Consider the following 20,123-nt stretch of genomic DNA (forward strand, 5'->3'; position numbering starts at 1 on the left):
GTACTCAGTTTTGTACACTCATTTGTTTTCAATTTGATGATACGGTTTTAAAATTGTCACACGCTTAATGGTTTGTTAACAGCTACACACATTTTTCACATTTGAAGGTGGTGGAGGTCATAAGGTGTCACACAGCCATTCTTTGGTTCAGTAAGCCATTAAATGAGTTGATAGTCTGTACCTTTTTTGGATCCACCCCTCCACCCAGTTGTGCAATAATCATATTAGTATGCAAGATGTATTCCACAATACTGTCTCTCTTTGATGAATAATTGACATTCTCAAATTGAAACCTGCACCTCTGATTGATTTGATAATTACATTTTGGGCTGTCTGCAATGAAAATCATTTCTTTCATCCACAATAATATGTCCAGTGTAACTTGCAGAAAGAAAGGACTGTCAAAACACACAAAATCCCCACCATATAAACCCATATTAGCTTTAGTCCTTTGGGCACAACCTACTTACTGAATTGTGCTGTGAAATATGACTAACCTTCATGTTAAGTGTGACACTTTGACTGGCCCAGCTAGTCTTTGTGGTTTGCTAAGTAGGGTTTATGTTCTGTGCTCGGCAGTTTGTCTTTGAGCTAAAGTGGTCATGGCTTCGAGCAAAGCACAGCGATGCTGTGGACAGAGTGCACTAATCTGTGGAGAAATTCTTTTGAGGGATTAGCCACGACTCCTTCAGTCATCTGCTGCTGCTGGGCACGAGGAAATTGTCCTCTTTGGTCTGTTTGTGTTCACTAATGGAATCAACACCGGGACTGCTGGAGAGTGATCGATTTCCTTGTTGCATAGTGATGGGGTGTTGAGAACAAAAATATTAAAAGTGCAGCGAATAAATTCTCTAAATCATATCTACTCATCTGCAGAGATCTCATTGGAGTGTTTGTAAGTGCGCATGTTCAATAAGGCTAGGTAAAGCATAACTTCCTTTAGGTTACTGCCATCAGCTTCCACAACAGGAGAGAAGAAGAGCATTTGAAGAGGTTTATGAAGACCCAGGGAATTCTGGATTTATAGCTTCATATTTTTCGGGTGCCAGATGACTGTCCTAGTTCAGCTTTACTTACTACACATCAAAGGATCGAGCCATGACTGGGAATGCTTTATCAATGTGCAATTTTTCTTTACCTATTAAAATCTTACTTGGTGGTGTTGCTGTATCTGATGAGTTTTGGGTATGTTAGCTTTAAAATAACAACCATACACCATGAGACTTTGCACAGTATATACTTTACCATGCTCTGATGGTGTGTTCCAAGTAGTCTTGATAGATACTTAGTAATTTTATCTTGTGCTGTCACCAGCCACATGCACAGATAGACCCCAAGAGGGACTCTGCCCTTTTGCCTTCAGACGTTGCAAGCACCCTCTTGGTCCATGTATTCGATAATTGTGTTTTATATGGCCATTCTTCAAGATTTATTTCAGTGAGGCGCTGCTTAGTCAGTTTGGGTTCCATGAGATCATTGTACTTGCATGCCTCCTCCGGTGCAGTACAGACCGCCTAGAGAGAGTTTACCTCAGTAACTCCGACCTAACCACCACAGCGCTGGAAATCCTGCCAATAAAACATTGAGTCTCTTTTAGAAAGCGTTACATTCCATAATGTGGTTATTTTGAACAACAACCAAACATAATGTTGGCAGTAAAGGCACTAATAACTCACTAAACCACTTTTTGTTAATGTAAAGAACATGAATTTATGCAAGGCTTTGTGGAGCTCTTAAATAGAGTTATAACTTGCCAGTTCATAGCTATTAAGTAACCTTACAGTCTTGTGTGCTTGAGATTGGAGTTCAAATCCCTGTTTTAGGAGTAAGGCTAGTATTTTTGTCTGTCTGGGGAGCCCCTGCCCTCCAAAATGCCTGTGCATCTGTCTGTCATAATTAATTGATTAAACTTATTTACTTGATTAAAAAATCATAAATTACATTTTTTCAGTGAGTAGATTTTATGCAATTTGCACAATGTTTTCTCTCTCTTATAGTAAGACACAAAGCCTGATGGACACATCCATTTCTATGTATTTTCTATGTACTTCTTTTTCTAGTTCTTTTTCCAAATTTGGCTATGCATGGCCTGTTATTGTTCAGTTGACAGCCGAGTCCATTTTTATTATTTTTTGGTTTTCAACCAAGCTAGGAAGATGAAGGCTAACACATGCATTTTTAAAACATATGGAGTAATGCAGCATCATTGGACATCTAACAGACACCCGCTTTGGCTAGCACTGCACTGAGTGATGAGAGGGAGAGGGAGGGCTATGCACAGAACAAGGCCAATTATTCTGTTTTGGACTCCCAGCCAGGGATAGCTCTTGCATAGCCAGAGGTCCAATTCCTCTCCCAGTGACAGAGTCTACGTTTAGAGGGTTACACCACATGGGAGCCCCTTTTATTGTTTTAAAAACTATTAATTCATTAATGGTCAAAATAATCAATAGATTGCTCAATTGTATATGTATTTGATAGTGACAGGCCTAATTTTAACATCACTGCATAAATTTCATCACGAAACAGTAGTTTATGTTGATTAATTTACGTTTACAGCCTAGACGCCTGCATGAGACAGCCGCTGTATCACACGCTGGGACTGCTCTTTTTGATGAGCTTGTGGGAAGGTTTCCATGCTAAAAAGGAGGTTGTTTAAACCAATAACAAACATTCTGCCTTGGTCAGCCTCCCCTGAAATGAGTTTCCATATGAGGTCTGTCAGTACAGCCTCTGCAGATGCAAAGTAGCAGACAAAGTGCATGAAGCATCAAAGACTAGGATACAATTAGAGCATTTGCAATTCCTTGCATGTATAATGCCTTTCAGAGCCAGCCTATTAGTTTGCTTGGCATCCTTCCACTTGCTGGTTGTGACGTTGGTCTAGTGTTGTTGCTTTTCCAGATACATGGGCAACCCAGCAGCTGGTGTTGGCTCAGTTTTGCTGGCTGTGTCTGGTCATCCTCTGCCAGAACCTTTCTGCTGTCGTTGCCTGTTGCTGATCCTTCTCTCTGAGCCTAACATGGTGACAAAAAAACCATTGTGTGGGGTCCCATTTCTTTCATCCTGTTTACCCCAGTGATGAACGCCTGTACTCTGGTTGAATTTTGTTAAATCTGACACTATTGTGTTCCTAATAGATAAAACTTGTGGGAAAAATCTTGTTGGAGGTACCACAGTAATCTTTTCCAGTGTTAATAGTCACCACAGATGCAGTGTTTTAGACAAACCCATGTACTGATTTCCACAACACAACTATTTGAGACAAGGCAAACATGCAATTAGGCCCAAAAGTGCTGGCAGTGTACATTATTTTTGTCTACATGTATTGGAGTAGGCATTGGCTATGTATTAAGTTGCTCATAAACCCATGATTAGGCCTTATTTTACCGTCTCTAAGAAGTTGCAACAGTTAAGATTAATTATGAATTTATGTTGTGATTTTTACATTAGCAGTTTCCACCCTTGCATTATCTCTTAGAATTAAACAGGCTGTTTTTGTTACTGTGCCTTTAAGATTGATAAAGGCAAATGACTTCTGTTTTGATTGGCAGCACTGCCTTATGCTTCATTCAGAAAATACCTACAAGTTGAATATGAATGGGCGGAGCTAAACTGTAGGGTGAATAGGTGGAGATATGTGAATGCACTGCTTTTCATTACATTACAAAACAATTAATTCAACATGGACCATTTTTTCAGCTTAAATTCCATATATGAACCATATCAACTGGAGAGTGAATGGTATGTGTTGAAACTATAACTTTACATAATATACTGACCTTTTCTTTTAAAGTGAGGAAAAATCAGTTTTGTGTGATACAGGCCCTTTAAAAGCCCAATTAGAAGTTGCTGAAAGAACCCAGGTTTGCTTGCAAAAAGCTTAGACTGTAGGTTTTAATACACTGTTAGAAATAACGGTTCTGTGCAGGTACATTTTTTGTTCGTCAAGGTACAAACAATAGAAAAGTACCCTCAAAGGTAAAACGGTGGTTTTAAGGTCCAACTGTGAACCTTAAATTAGTTTTTCCAGGTGAAAATTATGTATTTGTACCCTTTCATAACTTAATGTTTTAAAACAGAACAATACAATAAAAGGCCTGGAGACGAGATGGGGTGTGTGGAGTCAATACAACTGAGAAAATATAATTTCAATGGATTATGGTACAGTTATGTTCCCTGACTATGTACCCTTGAGGGTACCACCCCAGTGACAAGATAGGTACTGCCCCAGTGACAGTTTTGTACCCTTTTTCTGAGAGTGTACATCTTAGTCAAAAATGAATCCACTGGCGATTCCTGATTTAAAGCGTTACAATGATAGACTGTGTTTGAAACCTTGAAACACACATTTCTTAGGAAATCTATCACCAGTTTTTTCATCATCAGTTATTAGATGTAGTATTGAACGTTTCCAAAAAACTGAAGGTGAAATTGATTTTGTATTGTTGAGCTACAGCCATACAGACAAGCCATTCTTTGATTCTAACAAGTGAGCACAAACTCACTGAAACAAACAATTCAGTCCTCAGTTGCAAGTTGATACATCAGCTTCATCCATAAATTATTTCTAGCAATGAAGCAGAAGGCACGATTCCCTCCTACTCCTTAATAGCAATAAGAGCTGCTTTTCTTCTGTAAGCTTTTTGTTGTGCTATATCACTGCAGCGGGGGGATATTATCCTAGGCATGCAGAGTAATCTAAACACACTGACTTTCAACTCAAGGACCTAAGCAAACCTTGAAAGTTTCAGGGATAGAAAATGATACCATCTTTGCAGAGTGCTTAGAAAATTGCTAAGCATAATGCAGTGTGCTTTATTTAAATATTATAGAGAACACAGCTAGTTTGCTTGCAGTAGTCACTGTTGAGCTCCTTTGCCCCTTTGCTCTCCACATCAGTTAACTCAGTAGAAAGTGGGAGTTAATATTAAAAGACAAAAAAAGAGACTCTATTCACCTTCTAATTTAATTACCTCCTTCATATTTCACCTTATTTTACTGCATGGCAAAACACTTGTATGTTTGGCAACACTCGGAAAGAAATTGCAGTGCACCTTTCAATGTCTGACTTTGAATTTGAAACCGATGGTTGATTTTTACAGAAAACAATCTCCCGCAACTGAAAAGCGTCACTTATAATAGGTTCACCCGTTTCTCAAACTCCTTGGTTAGAAATAATCAAGGACAAAGGGCAAAAATGTTGATCTTTGTCCTTGTCCATGAAACACAAGTATGGAAGCAAAAATGCTATGAATGTAATAAACCAATATGAATGAAGGTATATATGAATGTATATAAAAATTAAGTTAATAACACATTACTTCATTCTCTTATGTTGACCTGACAGCATAAAGCACACTCATACATAACGGACACAAAAATTACTGCAAAGGCGAAGTCTCCTTCTAAGACCACTCACTACCACTGCAGCCGTAAATTGCTAATGTTCAGGAAATCAGTTTGTCTACCACTGAGATTGTACTATCACTCAGCCATTGCCTTCTCCTACTGCATGGTCTGACCGTGTTAATGTATGCCAGAGCTATTCAATACCGTTACAACATTAACTTCTTTTGGACGAAAAGCAACACTTGACTGAAGGAAGGGACAAACAAACAATGTTGGTGTATGGATAAACAAATGAACGGGCGACAGGCAGCTACAGACAGGTGGTCTAGCTTCTAGCTTTTAGTTATGCTGGGTTGGCTTTAGCTCGCTAAGTTTCTCTGACTCTTAAACTGTTTTATGTGGGTGAGGCAAGAGACACCAGCCTTGTGGTTGGTAAGGGGAATGCTTACGGACGCATTACCCAAGATTAGGACTGCTCAGTTTACATTGAGAGCATAGAAATATAGCGAAATATATCTGTCATTTATTGGTCATCAGAACATTATTTAAAGGGTTTACATTGTACATGTTTACTATTTGCCTGCAAGAACAAGGTTAATCTAATTAGAAAGGAAACACAGATTTAGGTTCCCTGGGTTTTTAAAGCTTCAGTAGTTAAGGCTTTATCCAGTAAAGCACCTGGCTGGCCCCTTTGCCCAGGTCGTGTTTACAGTGAGCGGTACAGAACGATGGGTCTGTTTAGGAGTGTCAGCTACAGTTTTTATCCTCTCTTAGCCAGACGTGTCAGTGACCTGGCCGGTCCAGGATCTTAAAGGATTGACTTAGTTATCCACACAAACATGTTTTCCCCTGTTGGTTCCTCCTTCTGCATTTTGAACTTTTGCTTTCTGTTAATGTATCTCATGAAATAGCAGATTAACATGGCTTTGCACAGATAAAGCAAAAAATAACATTTTCTTCAGCATCAGTGAATCCTAAAACTGAGTGATTCTGAAAGTAGCATCTGTTACTGTATAGTACATAGGATAAAGCAATGGGTGCTGGAATTTACCAAAAAAGACTATGATAGATGTGAATGTACTTAAAATGTTTTCATCTGTCCACATTATTTTATCATCAGCTCTTATTACTTTTTAAGCTGGGACTCTGTACTTGTAAATGAACTAAAAACGTCTCTTAAAGCAGACATCGCACAACAGCAAAATCAGTCCAAAAATGCAATAGACCTGAATCTGTGACTAATAATGTGCTTCATTTTGCAGGTGTAAAGGATTACTTGTTCCCCTCTCTTCCTCACTACTAACATGAGCATAGGGCATAAAGGCAGAAACAAATAGGTGGCAAATGTGCCATCTAAACACTTGTACACAAAACAGCATGTTCTTTAATGTTTTCTAGCTCTTTATCTCCTCTGCTTTTCAGTCTTTTCAAATAGCTTCAGGTCAGGCATTTTGAGAAGAACAACATGCATGCTATTTTGGAACACTTTGCTATATTGGCTTCAAGGGCTTTATTTTTTGTTTTTTTTTTCTCTCAGTTTTTCCACACTACCTTTTCTCTTTTTCTTTTCTTTTAAACCTTGGGCATATGAGGACTGGCCTGTGCCCGGTGACAGTAAACTGAGTTACCACAGTATTAATTTCATACAAAGCTTAGGAACCACTAACATTCCCACACATGAACATAACTGATCTTTAAAACCTGAAAGGTAATGTGACACCCTGTGTTAATACCACCATTAATTTACATGCACTCTTAACAAGAAGGGTTCTATATAGTAACAAAAAGGGTTCTATATAGTAACAAAAAGGGTTCTTGGGTGCTTACAATAGTGGAACCCTTCTTGGTGCTATAAAGAACCCTTTTCAAAAAGGTTCTGTATAGAACCATCTTCAGCACATTCTCCATCAATCTGAAGAACGCTTTCATGATGCAGAGAACCCTTAAATCATACAAAGGGTTCTTTTAGTGTTCATTGTTCTATACAGAGCCATTTTACTTTACTACAGAACTTTTAAAGAACCATCTTTTTTAAGAGTGTAGCATAGATGAGATTGATGTAGAAATGCAGCTGTTGAGCTGTGCTGACTGAACACAGTCAGTGCTAGAGGCAGATTTCATACCTGTAGAAACTAAGGATGTACACAGATACTTGAGTACTCTGTTAACCGTTTGAGGTGCCAGTATCAGAAAACTGAAATCACTGTTCGGGTAAGTGTTACGTTTTATATGAGGAAGAGAGAGAAAATATACAGGCTAACAATTCAGTGAAATGTGACAGTTTTGCTTGTATGTATGAGTAAATATATTATGTTGTACTTCTCCACTCTGACATACGAGTTTGAATGTGAGCACATTGTTAAAGACGTGTTGTTAAGGATGTGACTGAGAAGACAGAGATAGCGCAGCTGTATCACTAATTTATTAATCTCTCTTAAACTCTCTCACTAATTAGTCACTAGAGCTGATGTGAGTTAGGTCCAGAAACAATGAAAGTGTGTTTTTCTGACAAATAACATGTTGGCACATTGTATATTGAGGATAAAATACTTTGTGTAGAAAACGAGTCCTCATCAGCCTGACACTGGTTAGCTCTTTAGTTTATCTGAAGCGTTAGCCTCCTTTACTCATCCGACAGAAACCTACGACATCCCTTGGGTGATTTGAATAATAATACATGTTCTTCTGTGTGCTGCCATATTCTTGTGTAATACCAGTGCTTAAAAGTAAAGACTACAGCCCTACATCATTTTCAGGCTTGTCTTCTTATTTTTTATTTTTTACTGTTGTTTTTACTTTCCTCTAGTTGACCTGATTTCTGGTCATGAACTCTTTCAGATACTCAAATATCAGAATTAATGGATACACATCCTTCGTACAAAAGGCAGTCTGTAGTACAGAGTACATAATATGACACTGTCAAACCATAGCATCAGATTTCACACATCAGACAAAACAGCTTAAGGTCTCGGGGAAAAACACTGTAATATCTTGTAAAATCAGTCTAAGCTAAGCAGCTACAGACTTTGGACGGTTAACTTGGTGTGACATTTGCAACTCTGTACTTTATTACTAGATTACTTAAACTTTGGTTGCCACATTAAAGATGACAGTCTACTACAACCACAGCTTTTTCTGGACTGCGCTTTTATTGTGTTCTTTTATTTCACAAAGATTAAAAGATTAAGCTCCTACACTATCACTGTGTTTGCACCCACGTCCACTTCAGAGTTATAGATGATCTCAAAATTACTGGAAGAAGAAGTGTTGCTATTATTATTAGGTGTAGTATCTCTGTGAGTAGATCTGCTGATGCTTTTGGACACATAATCAGTGATGTTCCAGGCAGCATCAGCAGATATACTTAAGCAAATGGTAATAATAATAATAGCAACAGTTTTTCTTTCAGTTAATTTGAGAGAGTTTCTAACTCTAAAGCGTACATGAGAGGAAACACAATTATAGCATGTGAGTTGAATCTTTTTATTATTAAGCAAAGGAAAAAATAAAATGTGGTTATTTTCAACATGGATATTTGAATAAAAGGGTTCTGATCTGGCACAGGCCTAATGTGCTGGTTACGAAACCCTCTGTTACCAGCACATTAGGCTAGTAACAGGGTTATGTGATGGTAGTTTACAGGTCAAAAGTTGTTCAAATGTTAAATATCACCAAAACACCAAAGTTTTATATGAAATTAAAAGCACAGAGAGTATATATTTTTACATATCTGTCAGTAACATAGGTTGAAAAGTGGATGGCTCCTTTTTTTGTTCTGGCAGTCCACCACTTTGTCTTTGCCTCTTCTGTGTTTATTTCACCATCGGTTCCCTCTTGTTTTCTTTCTCTACGTCTGTCTCATTCACTGTGCTGTTAGTTTCCAAAATAACAAGGTTGAGAAAGAAAATTAGTCCAAACGCTAGCCTGCACTTCCAACCCACCATTTCTGTGATTGCAGTGAGCAAGTCTCCAAATGCATGTCTGATCGCTCTTTGTGGGAGTTTGTCTTGCTGTCATATTGTCTGCGAAGTGCTTGCTTGTGGCCCATTAAGGGTTTCTTCCCAGCACCCTGAGCTCGGAGGCCAGACTAGATTCTCACGAGTGCTTCCCAGAGTGATGAGCTCTGACAGATGGTTGGACTCCACAGACATGGACATTACTGCACATCCCCAATTCCTTTGCTGTCAGAATTAAAGAGCAGCCTCGAGTCTGCTGCATGAGGGGCAAAATCATCTTCATACATACCGCAGTCTAGAACTGACTTTTTTGTGTGGGTGTTTGTAGCTTGAATCTGTCATACAGTTCTATGGCTTAAATGTTATTTGGTAGTGTATGCAGTGGCCAAGTTTATATTTTAATCATTAATTAGCATAGTGCCTAAAACAGGACAGTTAAAAAGTAATTAATTGTTGAATCTAAGGCGGCAGTACAATTTTGGAAATAAACAGCTCCTGTTTTTACAAAACACTTTTAAAAAGCATTGTGCTTTCTTCAGTTTTAGCTCATTAAAAGTTCACAGATGAAACTTATCTCTAAATTGAATCCTCTTTTTCTTCTCATTTACAGTGTATAGAGGCTAAGAAGTACTGCTGGTATTTTCAGGAAGGATACCCCACTTACTTCATGTGAGTATATCATGTTTTTTGCACCTTTTGGACACAGTTTCCTGGATCATATAAATACATTGCATTTATTCTTTGTCATTTCAGCTTTCAAATGTGCATTAGCTTAACTAGCCCCTCCAGAGACTTTTCCCTAGCCCTTTAGCTTTAACATATCTCGGATTTGGCAGGAAATGCGACACTAGTATTAATTCAGAGCCAGTCCACATCCCCTTAGTTTAAGCCTGCCATCTATTCTCACTGGCTGCTACCTCTGGTGTCAAGGTTTGTTCATTAACACTGGAGCATATCCATGAATGAAAAGAGATCTCCCAGATAATGAGATAACACCAGATCCCCGTGGCTACAGGAGGCAGACCTGGCTCTGCTGCGCTGTCTGCCTGTGCACCGCAAAGGGAGATTAGACTGGCCTTATGTGTGATATTAGTTATCTACCCTCTCAACAAAGAAGTGGTTGTGGACTGTCCAATTAGCTGAGTTAAACCAAATGCTCTGTGGAAAATAGTTACTCATATTCATCGCCAAACATATTTCCATATAATATCTTCAGTGGTGCAAGCTACACATTAAATGAAGAGGGCAACTCAGGTGAAAATCATTATTCACGGACTGCTTGGGAAAGTGTGAATAGTTTGGTTTGGTTTTGTGGGAGGCAGGCATGACAAATGAAATGAAAATCATCTGCAAATATGAGCTTTCAGACCTGTTTTTAAAGAAACCTGTGATTTTCTCAGAAATTCTGTCAAAACATAATAAAAAGAACAATAGTGATTACTGATAGAGCCTACTCCTTTCAGTGACACAAAGCAAATGGAACAATTTCTCCACACAGTCGTGCTGAGCAAAAGCAGAGCCCAAGTCTATTTTCACAGCAGTCTTTAGAAATTCTGTCTGTTTAGATTAATATGTATCTCTCACTGATCTTCAGAAAATCTTTTGTCAGTGAAAACATAGGAGTTATTTGTATAAGTAGATTTGAGAATATAGATTTGATATAAACGTGATTAAAAAATCATTGAATGTTGCTTTATTATAGTAAACAGAATAGTTTGCTTTTTGCCATTGGACCAGATGTTTACTAACACCCACCCATGTAAATCGCTTGAGTCTGTTATCTCTTTTTAAGTTTTACACATCTGATTTAAACTAATTGTAAAACCCTTCATGTGTTGGCCCGGTAGAGTTGGGATTGGGACAACATTAACGTAGTGTTAGCTGTTGCTTTTTTATTTTTATATTTTAACTGTGCCTGAATCATCCCTGGCTCAGACACTCGTATAGTTTCGTATTTTTGTACATTGTGAGCAAACAAACTGTAGACTTTGTCCATACACGGTGGTCTATTCAAATGTACAGTGTGAGTTGTCACTAAGGAACAAAATTTCTAAAATCGCACAGCGTATGCTGAGAACATTCAACTACAAGTCAACCAGCCAATCAGCCAAAAAGACTCCAACAACACAAAAATTGAGCTTTTCGACTGCATTAGCCTCGGACGTGATAAATAAAACAGACGAGGAGCATAAGATTAAAACCAAGAAGCAATACCCACTTTTCTCCACTGCAAAGCTACTCGATCCAAAGTAACTAATGTAACACAGCTGGCTAATGCACTTCATTTAAAATCAGCTAGATTTGAATGATTTAACTGTTAAAGTACATTGCAGTCATTTACTGTAACAACTACTTAATTCTAAGGAGGTTACTCTGGGTTCATCCTTATTTATGACAAAACTCATACCTGAGGAAGATTAACCCGGTATACCAGATGAACCAACATACCGTCCACTACTACATTTACATATTGTTGGAAAATGGTGGTGTCAAAATTATTTTAGCAATCACATAAATATCATTGCAATCACATACATATCACAACCACTTATGTATGTGATATTGATGTGATTGCTATGATATTTAGGGGAAGAATAAAATACAAGAAAAATGTAGGGTATAGACATTATAAGAATTAGGCTAATTATGAGAGCAACACCAGAGAAACCTGTCAGATAGGCTAAGCCTACAGTATCTGCTTTTTGTATGCATTGTGTGTTATTTGGGTTTGGATTTACCCTCCTCAGAGTGCCCATCAAACATCCATCAGAAGGGGTCTAAATACAAAGCAAGTTGTTTTTTCTGTCTTTCGAAAGCTTGCATTTGTGCTTGAGTACCCAGTGGACTTTATGTATTAATGTATACACACATGCCTACAGCTGGTTTTTGACATGGTTTTTACAAGAAGAATCACAAGTATTGCCTCTGTTTCTGTTGTATTCAGTTACAACACAAGTGTACTTACTGACAGCATTCAGTCCTGCACCCACCAATATGTAGCTAGGTTACTGGCTGTTTCCATGGACGACTAAGAAACATATGGCAGTAGTTTTAATCTGGCAGGCTGCGAGAAAAGCGCACTGAGCAAAGCTCTTTATTTTTGATGATTCAACACTCTGCCCATCTCTCTCTCACAGTCCATTTCTAGCCCTCCTCCTCTGAAAGACTAAACATTAGCATTATGGGACAAAAAAACTCTCCTCAAAACCTCTCTGAGATGATTAGAGGTGACCCCGGCCATGTCTGGTACCAGACCATAAATCATTCTACTGTTCAGTTCTTCATGCCTGTATTTAAATCTGATATAGACACAGCACAGTAGTGGTGAGATGAAAGGGATTACTGATGTGACTCTCATGGACAGGTGCGTGTGTAGAATCATTGCCAAAGGGTTCGAGTTACAGCACCAATTTACAGCTCTATTTATCAACCCCCTGGGTGTGTCTTCTGAAAAACCTCGGCTCATCACTTTTTGCTATGCATTAATGGAGTGATGTATGCTGCACAGTAGAAGCCTCCTGGCACATCACACCATGCAGCAAAGGTGGTCTGGGAAAAACTAAGCAATATAAGACATTCAGCAGTATATATTAACATACATTTTTTGACCTTACTCATTTTTGAGGTCAATAGATGTCATGCCACTAAACTATGTGTTGCAGTATATCATATCACAATTGAGGCCAGGCATGGTTATTTTAGTGCTTAGTTGACAAAGAATAAGAATATGATTATGTATGCATACAGTACTGTGCTGTTCATTTATTTAATTTACAGTCAAAATGATTATTTCATTGAAAATTATTCATTTTTTAGTGTCACAAAAAAATCCTACTAAGAGGTATGAAGCTGTCTATAAATATGCGCTATGGTAGGGCGCTTCGACAAAGTAGTACAATTTGTCACAACACCGGGAGGCTGCACTGAAAAATGTAGGTGCAGCAGCCACATTGCTAGAGCAAACACGCTGCATTTACAAAATGTTGTATTTGTAAGTGTTTCACAGGGAAACTAAACATTGTTTAAAAGAATTAACAGAAGACTCAACAATTAAACAACGTACTTTTTAGTATTTAAGTCTGTCCAACCTTTGTCTTCATTATAGCTTCCATTCTCTTTGGGAGACTTGCATTAATTTTTTCAAAGAAATCTGCAGGAAGATTTTTTCCGAAGTTCAGTCTTAGAAGTTGGTTGCATTTTCTGTTGCTCATGATCCAAGTCATCCCAAACACATTTACTGATGAGCTCTGGGATGGCCAGCCCATTGTTTTGAGAACACCACAGCTTCTTTAATTTGCAAATGTTCTTCATTTTTGGCTATTTTCTTTTCTCATTAACAGCTTCTTGATAGCTACACATCCTCTCAGACTCATAGTGTTGAGTTGTCCTCTCACAGTGGAAGGATTGACAGAACTACCTGTGGATTTTTTCAGATCTGAGAGTGGAGTTTGATTTTTTTCTCCCTCTCAAGGATGAAAGCTTTAAGTACTGTTTAATATTTGAACTCCAGTTTTGAAAACTCAGAAATATCTTCTAAAAAAAATGAATAACTTGTACTTATTGGCCATTGTGACTAGAAATTAAATATATATGATTTTGCACAGTGTATAATGGTGTATAACAATATCACTGTACCAAATATATTTTGCAGATATTAATAAAGATAACGAACCCATGCTTCCTGAGTACTGGTGCTGTATGGGAAAAGAAAATCTTACCTCTTGCACAGTGTTGTAAATGCTAATCAGACAGAAATGAGATTTGCAGAAAAGAAATTTGCAGTTTATTTAGTTTTTTGTTTTTTAACTGTCTGAAGCACCTTGCAAGTAACATACTGTAGGTGATAGAAGAAATATCTACGAGCACTACGAGACACTATGTAAAGATAGTTATATGCCCCTCTGCCTATGAGGCATATAGTACTACTATATATATATATATATATATATATATATATATATATATATATACACACACGCATATATTTATACTACTTATTCAGGGAAGATTTCTTGTTCAGTTAAGTCACCCTCTTGGTGCCGTGCAAAACTGCACTACTGACATCACTGAGAGAACACTGACCTTTGCCTTATCAGGCAGGCTGTCCTTGAGGTGAAGCAAGCCTGTCCCTGCATGAGTTATTAGAAGCTGAGGAAATGAAGTGCCATTCTAGGCACTTGATCTGCTCCACTGAGTCTGTTCCTGCATTGAAGAGAGGAATGCGCTAGTGTGGGAGTCTTTCTCCTACCCCTCCTTCACTATGAGCTCTCACCTTTAGGTCTATGAGATGTGCTCTGTGTTTGGTCAGAAAACATCTATTTCTATGCATTTTTATGTTTTTGGGCAGAAATAAATTAAGCTTGCCTTCAAGATTTACACTCAATTTACATTACTCAATTTACATACTATTTACACAATAGACTGCAGGTCTTTGTCACCTTTCGATGGATATATGAGGCGTATAGAACTCTCATAGAAAGTGATGGAAGAAAGTCAAGTGATGTGAGATTCTAGACCTTAAAATGACTGTATAGTATGGGTTTGAAGCGATACTGCCAAAGACATTTATTCATTCTTTTCTTTTTCCATTAAAACTCTGCTGGAAATGTCCTTGAAAAGTCTTTTTTTAAGCCAAACATAAAATACTAAAGAGCATCAGTGTTATAAGTGCTCATATCTATTATGGATTCTTTCACTGATCTTTTCACTGCAGTTCAGAAAGAAGCAAGTAGTGGGTGTTTTCTGGACGAAGTCCCAAGCTCAGCTGTAGGAGTGTGGTTCTTCAGGCAGAGATCCATCACACCTGACTGAGCCAAGACTTACCGTAAATATCGGATTTTCGAAGCATGTTGCGCTGCTCTTTAAACAAAAAGACAGCTATTGTTTTCGAAAGTGTGGCAATTGGACTCCTCATTTAGAGACGTTCTCTGGAAAGGTTATTATCAATGGGTAATTATCCACTTCAGTCTCCTCAGTGGAAGCAGAGATCCTCCAGAAAATTGCCTTGGTGGCACTTATGCAGGAAGGCATTAAGACTTTGGGCTCCTTAAAAGGTTCAGCATTTTACAAAAAGGAGTCTTTTAACTCAAAATACAACACTGACATTCAGATCTGTTGATGTGAACATTATTAAGTTCTTCCAGCTTTTTCATTAGCCTTTGTGGCAGTGTTTAACATGTCCCTAACAGCAAGAGTACAATCTTATTTCACTCCGAGTTAAGTGAGATAGTTAGAGGGCTGAAATAACAGAATATCCATCTCGTTCACTGTCACACCACTCCAGGGAGCAAATGCAGGAGAGAGCAGCATATGCCTCACGCTAACACAAGTGACATCTTGGCTGTTGCAAACCAAGCAGCCAACAGAGAATCTGATGATTTGCTCTGCAGTAAAGGCTAAATAATCATCTCTGGTGATCGTTCTTTCATTTTCTTAATGGATTGTCTCTGTGGCCTTCCTAGTCCTTAAGCTATAATCATTGTTATTGGGAAAAGTGACTAAATTACATAGATTATTCTTCAGCTGATGGGTTTCATGTGTTGCAGCAACTTTTACTTGTGGGTGTTTTGTGTTTCAAGCATATGTAGATTTATTTGCATTTCATAAACAATGGATTCTGTGAACACATAATAAATAATAAAATGTAATTTACTAGAGTATAATTTGTGCATGAGACTGGAGAGTAAAAAATCTATTGGATTAAAACTCCATTTGGGCCAGGCTGGTGTATCTAAAACTTCTGTTGTTGCTGTGATGGGGATTTGGTTAATTGTTATATAGCTGACTAAAATTAATCAGACCATTAGATTTATGTCCATATGAGAAGACTATAGATATAAATCTAACAAGACATTATTTATATAACTTTATATGAGCACATGTAAAATTCTATAGCCTGTCTGGTGTTTTCATTTGATGGCAGTCCACAGTCGAGTGAAGGTATTCTTCCATCACTCTCCACAGGATCGCACTGTCTTGACATCTTGACACTTATTCAAAGTCAGTCGTCTCTTTCAGAGAAAGGATGCTGCAGAGCAAGACTTTCCACCAGCTGCTCTGAAAAGTGCCTTTAGTCAAAGCTGTCTTCACTTAACCTTAAGCTGAGTTTAATACAAGTAGCAGAATATTCTGACTTGCATGTCAGACTATCATTGTCATGGAAAAATATATACCTTTACAATAATTTAATTGTATGATTATGTATAATTTATGATCAATGGTCTATGTTCAAAGTTAAAATGAACTCTATATATAAGGCACTGGTGGCTTTGGTAAGTCTGCCTCAAAAAAGTCAGACTATTGTTTTGATGCATGCATGTTGTTGCACATAAAGGATTTCTACTTTATAATTTAAGTCATATCAATGCTTTAACCACTGGTAACTAGTTACCTTAAATATGCTGGAGATATTTTCACATATATTTTTAAAAATATGGCTGTTTTGAAATATATTTACATATGTAGCAGATACTGTAACGTTGGGTCAACGAATTAGACACTCGTGCATATAAAATAAACCGGGAAGTTTATTTGAAAAAAGGTTTAACACCAGACCAGATCAAAATCCAGTAGAGAAAAACATAATACATGGGAGCAGGTGAAATCATAGTCTTGAACAACTGAGGGTCAAAACCAGCAGATCTAACTAACATGTAAACAAAGCCAGGTGGGGATAATCCAAAAGACAAGGGAAGAGAAACAAAGCAAGGTCAAACACAGGATAAGTGGTAAACAAGAAAACAGCTCGGCACGCACTGACCGAACAGGAGCAATACTGTTTGCAAAGTAACAGTGAAACAGACAGGCTTAAATACACAGTTCTACAGGTGATGGCAATCAGTACTCAGGTGACTTGGATGTGCTAGTTGGCTGGTGACTGGTGGACAGAGTCACATGACATACTGAGGGATCTTGAGAGTTGGAGTTCGTAGTGAGGTGAGAGTCCGACTGAGAACCAGGAAGAGTGACAGATATATGTAAACGAATGCTGTCAAAGTTAACGTGTTCATAACACAAATTATTAACACTACAAGTTTATTTAACATTTGTGTAGTTTGGCCCTTCAAACCATCCTTAGTCCCACCCTGAAACCCAGCTGCTCACACGCTGTATGTTTCAATGACTGAACCTGTGACTGTAGTCTTCTCATTCGAACAAAGAATTTAAGTGTTAAGTTCTATGTCTTCTGGTAAAACTAACATTATTTCCAGCTATTGCTAGGGTGATTTTTTTATCACTTACATATGTCAGAAACATTAGCACTGGACAGATCTATGGACAAATCAACAAGCAGCAATATAACAAAAGCAACAGCAAAGTGGAAAGCTCCAGCTCCCCTCAAAGCAACCTATAATGTAGCAGTATAAGGCTACAATTGTGGAGGAGCTAGAACCATTGACTGTATTTATGATATATATAATATATACATTCAGTGTTTGGAACATGCTGCCACTATTGACTTGATGTAAATTGGAAAGTGTCCATCTATGGAAGTCTGATTTTCATGTTCACGTGAACCCTAAGTTCATGTCATAAAAATAAATGTATTAAATTATTGAAAGTAATTAATAGATTTGGATGCTTATTTCATCTGCTTGTATAACTAACAAATTACACTGCTTTTAAAATGGTAAAATCTTTCTTCAGGCTCAAATTTGAAATAATAATACAAATGCAATTAATTGCAATTAAGCTTTAGTGAGAAGACTGTCTCTGCAGCTATTCTGCTGGGCTGGGATCTATTTGGGATATTTCTACTGATGTGCTCACACGCTCTCCCTGTTTTTCCACACCAGTCAGAAAATAAGCGTTGATTAAAAAAAACATTGCCCAGGTTTCATGGTGTATTGATAGGACCTGACTTCTGTAACTGTGATGATCAGTCCACTCTCTGATCAAGGCAAAGTGCCTATTGTAGGTCAGCCAAAGCTTTCAGACACTGCACTGCACGTCGGTGTGTACTGCACACATGGTAAATATTTACATTTATTTAAATGTCATTTTTCTTCTCCCATTGAATGCTTACTACAGAGACATAATCTTTCCAGGATGCACACAATATTACCCAGATGCATAATGGATTTAAATGTCAGGAGTAGACAGGTGTAGGCAGTCTGCCCCAGCTAACACTATACAACATTATTTAACATATACCTTACAACTTATGCAAATTATGACATGGAGAGGTGACATTCTAAATGACTGCATCCAACTAAATCCTCTGACCAATCATGGACACTGGTATCTTAGGTCCCCAGCCTCAACTCAGTGGGAATAGGATCATTTTGTTCCTATTCCCTGTAATATCTTGCAAAAAAAAATGGAAGTGAAACTTTTAACCACAGTGCATATTTTAATCAGAGCTGTGATATAATCACAGTACTGTGCAAAGGTTTTAGGCACTTAAGCACATTATTTAAAACCAGTTATCTTGACGGTAGGTGCATGTAAAAACATCATATATCTTTATATCTTTTTAAACATGCAAATGAACATAAATACAGTAAAGCATAACAAGAACTTTTTGTTTGCAATAAAGAAATTGATATTTTCTCCTATCCCTCCCAGCCATCACCTGAATTTATTAAATTCCTTCACTAGCACACCTCATTTAACATAATGAAACACTGATTAGCCAAACCAGATGTTGGATGATCACTACAAATAATACTGGGCTGACAAAAAAAGAGAGATTTGGAAATGGTTAAACTAACACATTGACTTATGTGATATCACTACTTATATATAAGATATACTACTAAATTTTATTTGAATTCATTCTAATATTCGTGTTTTACTGGGCAAATAAGTGCATACTGCATTTCCTCAGATGCTTATAATTTTTTCCACAGTATTGTATGTGTATATAGTATATAGCTGAACAGTGTACACACCCATGCTTGACAACAGAAGTGGCCTCGAACACGCCCACAAGAGACAAACTTGAGCCAGTATTAGCGATTTGTGATGTCTTAATGTGAACATACAGTTAAGGGGATTTTAAGAAAGTCATATACAGCTGAGTGTTGCCTGATTCTTTAGGGAGTGGGGCAGTTCCACTTACTGCATTGTGATGAAGCCTATTTTGGGTTTTGTTGCTATGACGGAGTTCCACTTGTATAAAGTGGCCCTCCAGTTCCTGCATGCTGTTTGCTCTCCTAATGGCAATAATAATGACCCCCCAAGCTTTCCCTCTTATATGGCCCATTAAGTATGCTAATATTGTCAAGTATTACTAATGGAACTCATTTTTTCCCTGAGACCTCTCTATTTTTTTTCCAAATGTGAAACAGTTCTGCAGAGAGACTTTGCTGTGAGATTGAAAAGATATGGTTGTCACCTTCACAAAGTGTGACCACTGCAGTCTGTCTGCAGCAGCTTCTTCTGAAAGATAACAGTTTTCACACATAAAGACCTGTGTTCTGCACTTGTCTGGGGGAAAATAAATAGCTTTTTCTTCTGTTGCTTATATCTGCATTGAAATTAAATTTTCTTTCCCGTGATTTTCTCCCTTCGCGTTCCACTTTGATTACTGTGTCACAGTCATTAGCGAGCTGCCATTGAGGTAAAGCTCCTTTGCAGAATGGCCTTTGATATTGCTTCCCTTTCGTTTTGTTGAGCTGAAGAGCTAACCCAAGCGGCAATGACTTGCTGTTGCTTAATCCTCGTTTCATCCTTGAGCTTGTGCTTGTCCGCTCAATGCTGTCACTATACTGAATACAGAATTATGAAATGTTCATTAATTAAATATGAAATCACTACATAGCAGAGAATATGAGGGCAGCAGATCCGTGTTCTGTTTTTCTGGTCTCATCC

At 37.8% G+C, this 20,123-nt stretch overlaps 1 protein-coding gene across 1 annotated transcript in view; it reads left to right on the forward strand.

Moving 5' to 3' along the window:
- The window catches only part of vopp1 (VOPP1 WW domain binding protein), a 43,681-nt gene that overhangs the window by 4,312 nt on the left and 19,246 nt on the right, over positions 1–20,123 (forward strand). Inside the window, exon 2 of the mRNA XM_036582872.1 lies at positions 9,919–9,977. Within this exon, the coding sequence (XP_036438765.1) occupies positions 9,919–9,977 (59 nt within the window). The remainder of the gene's footprint in view (positions 1–9,918; positions 9,978–20,123) is intronic.

Source organism: Colossoma macropomum, unplaced genomic scaffold, assembly GCF_904425465.1.
Source record: "Colossoma macropomum unplaced genomic scaffold, Colossoma_macropomum, whole genome shotgun sequence".
Lineage (NCBI taxonomy): Eukaryota > Metazoa > Chordata > Actinopteri > Characiformes > Serrasalmidae > Colossoma > Colossoma macropomum.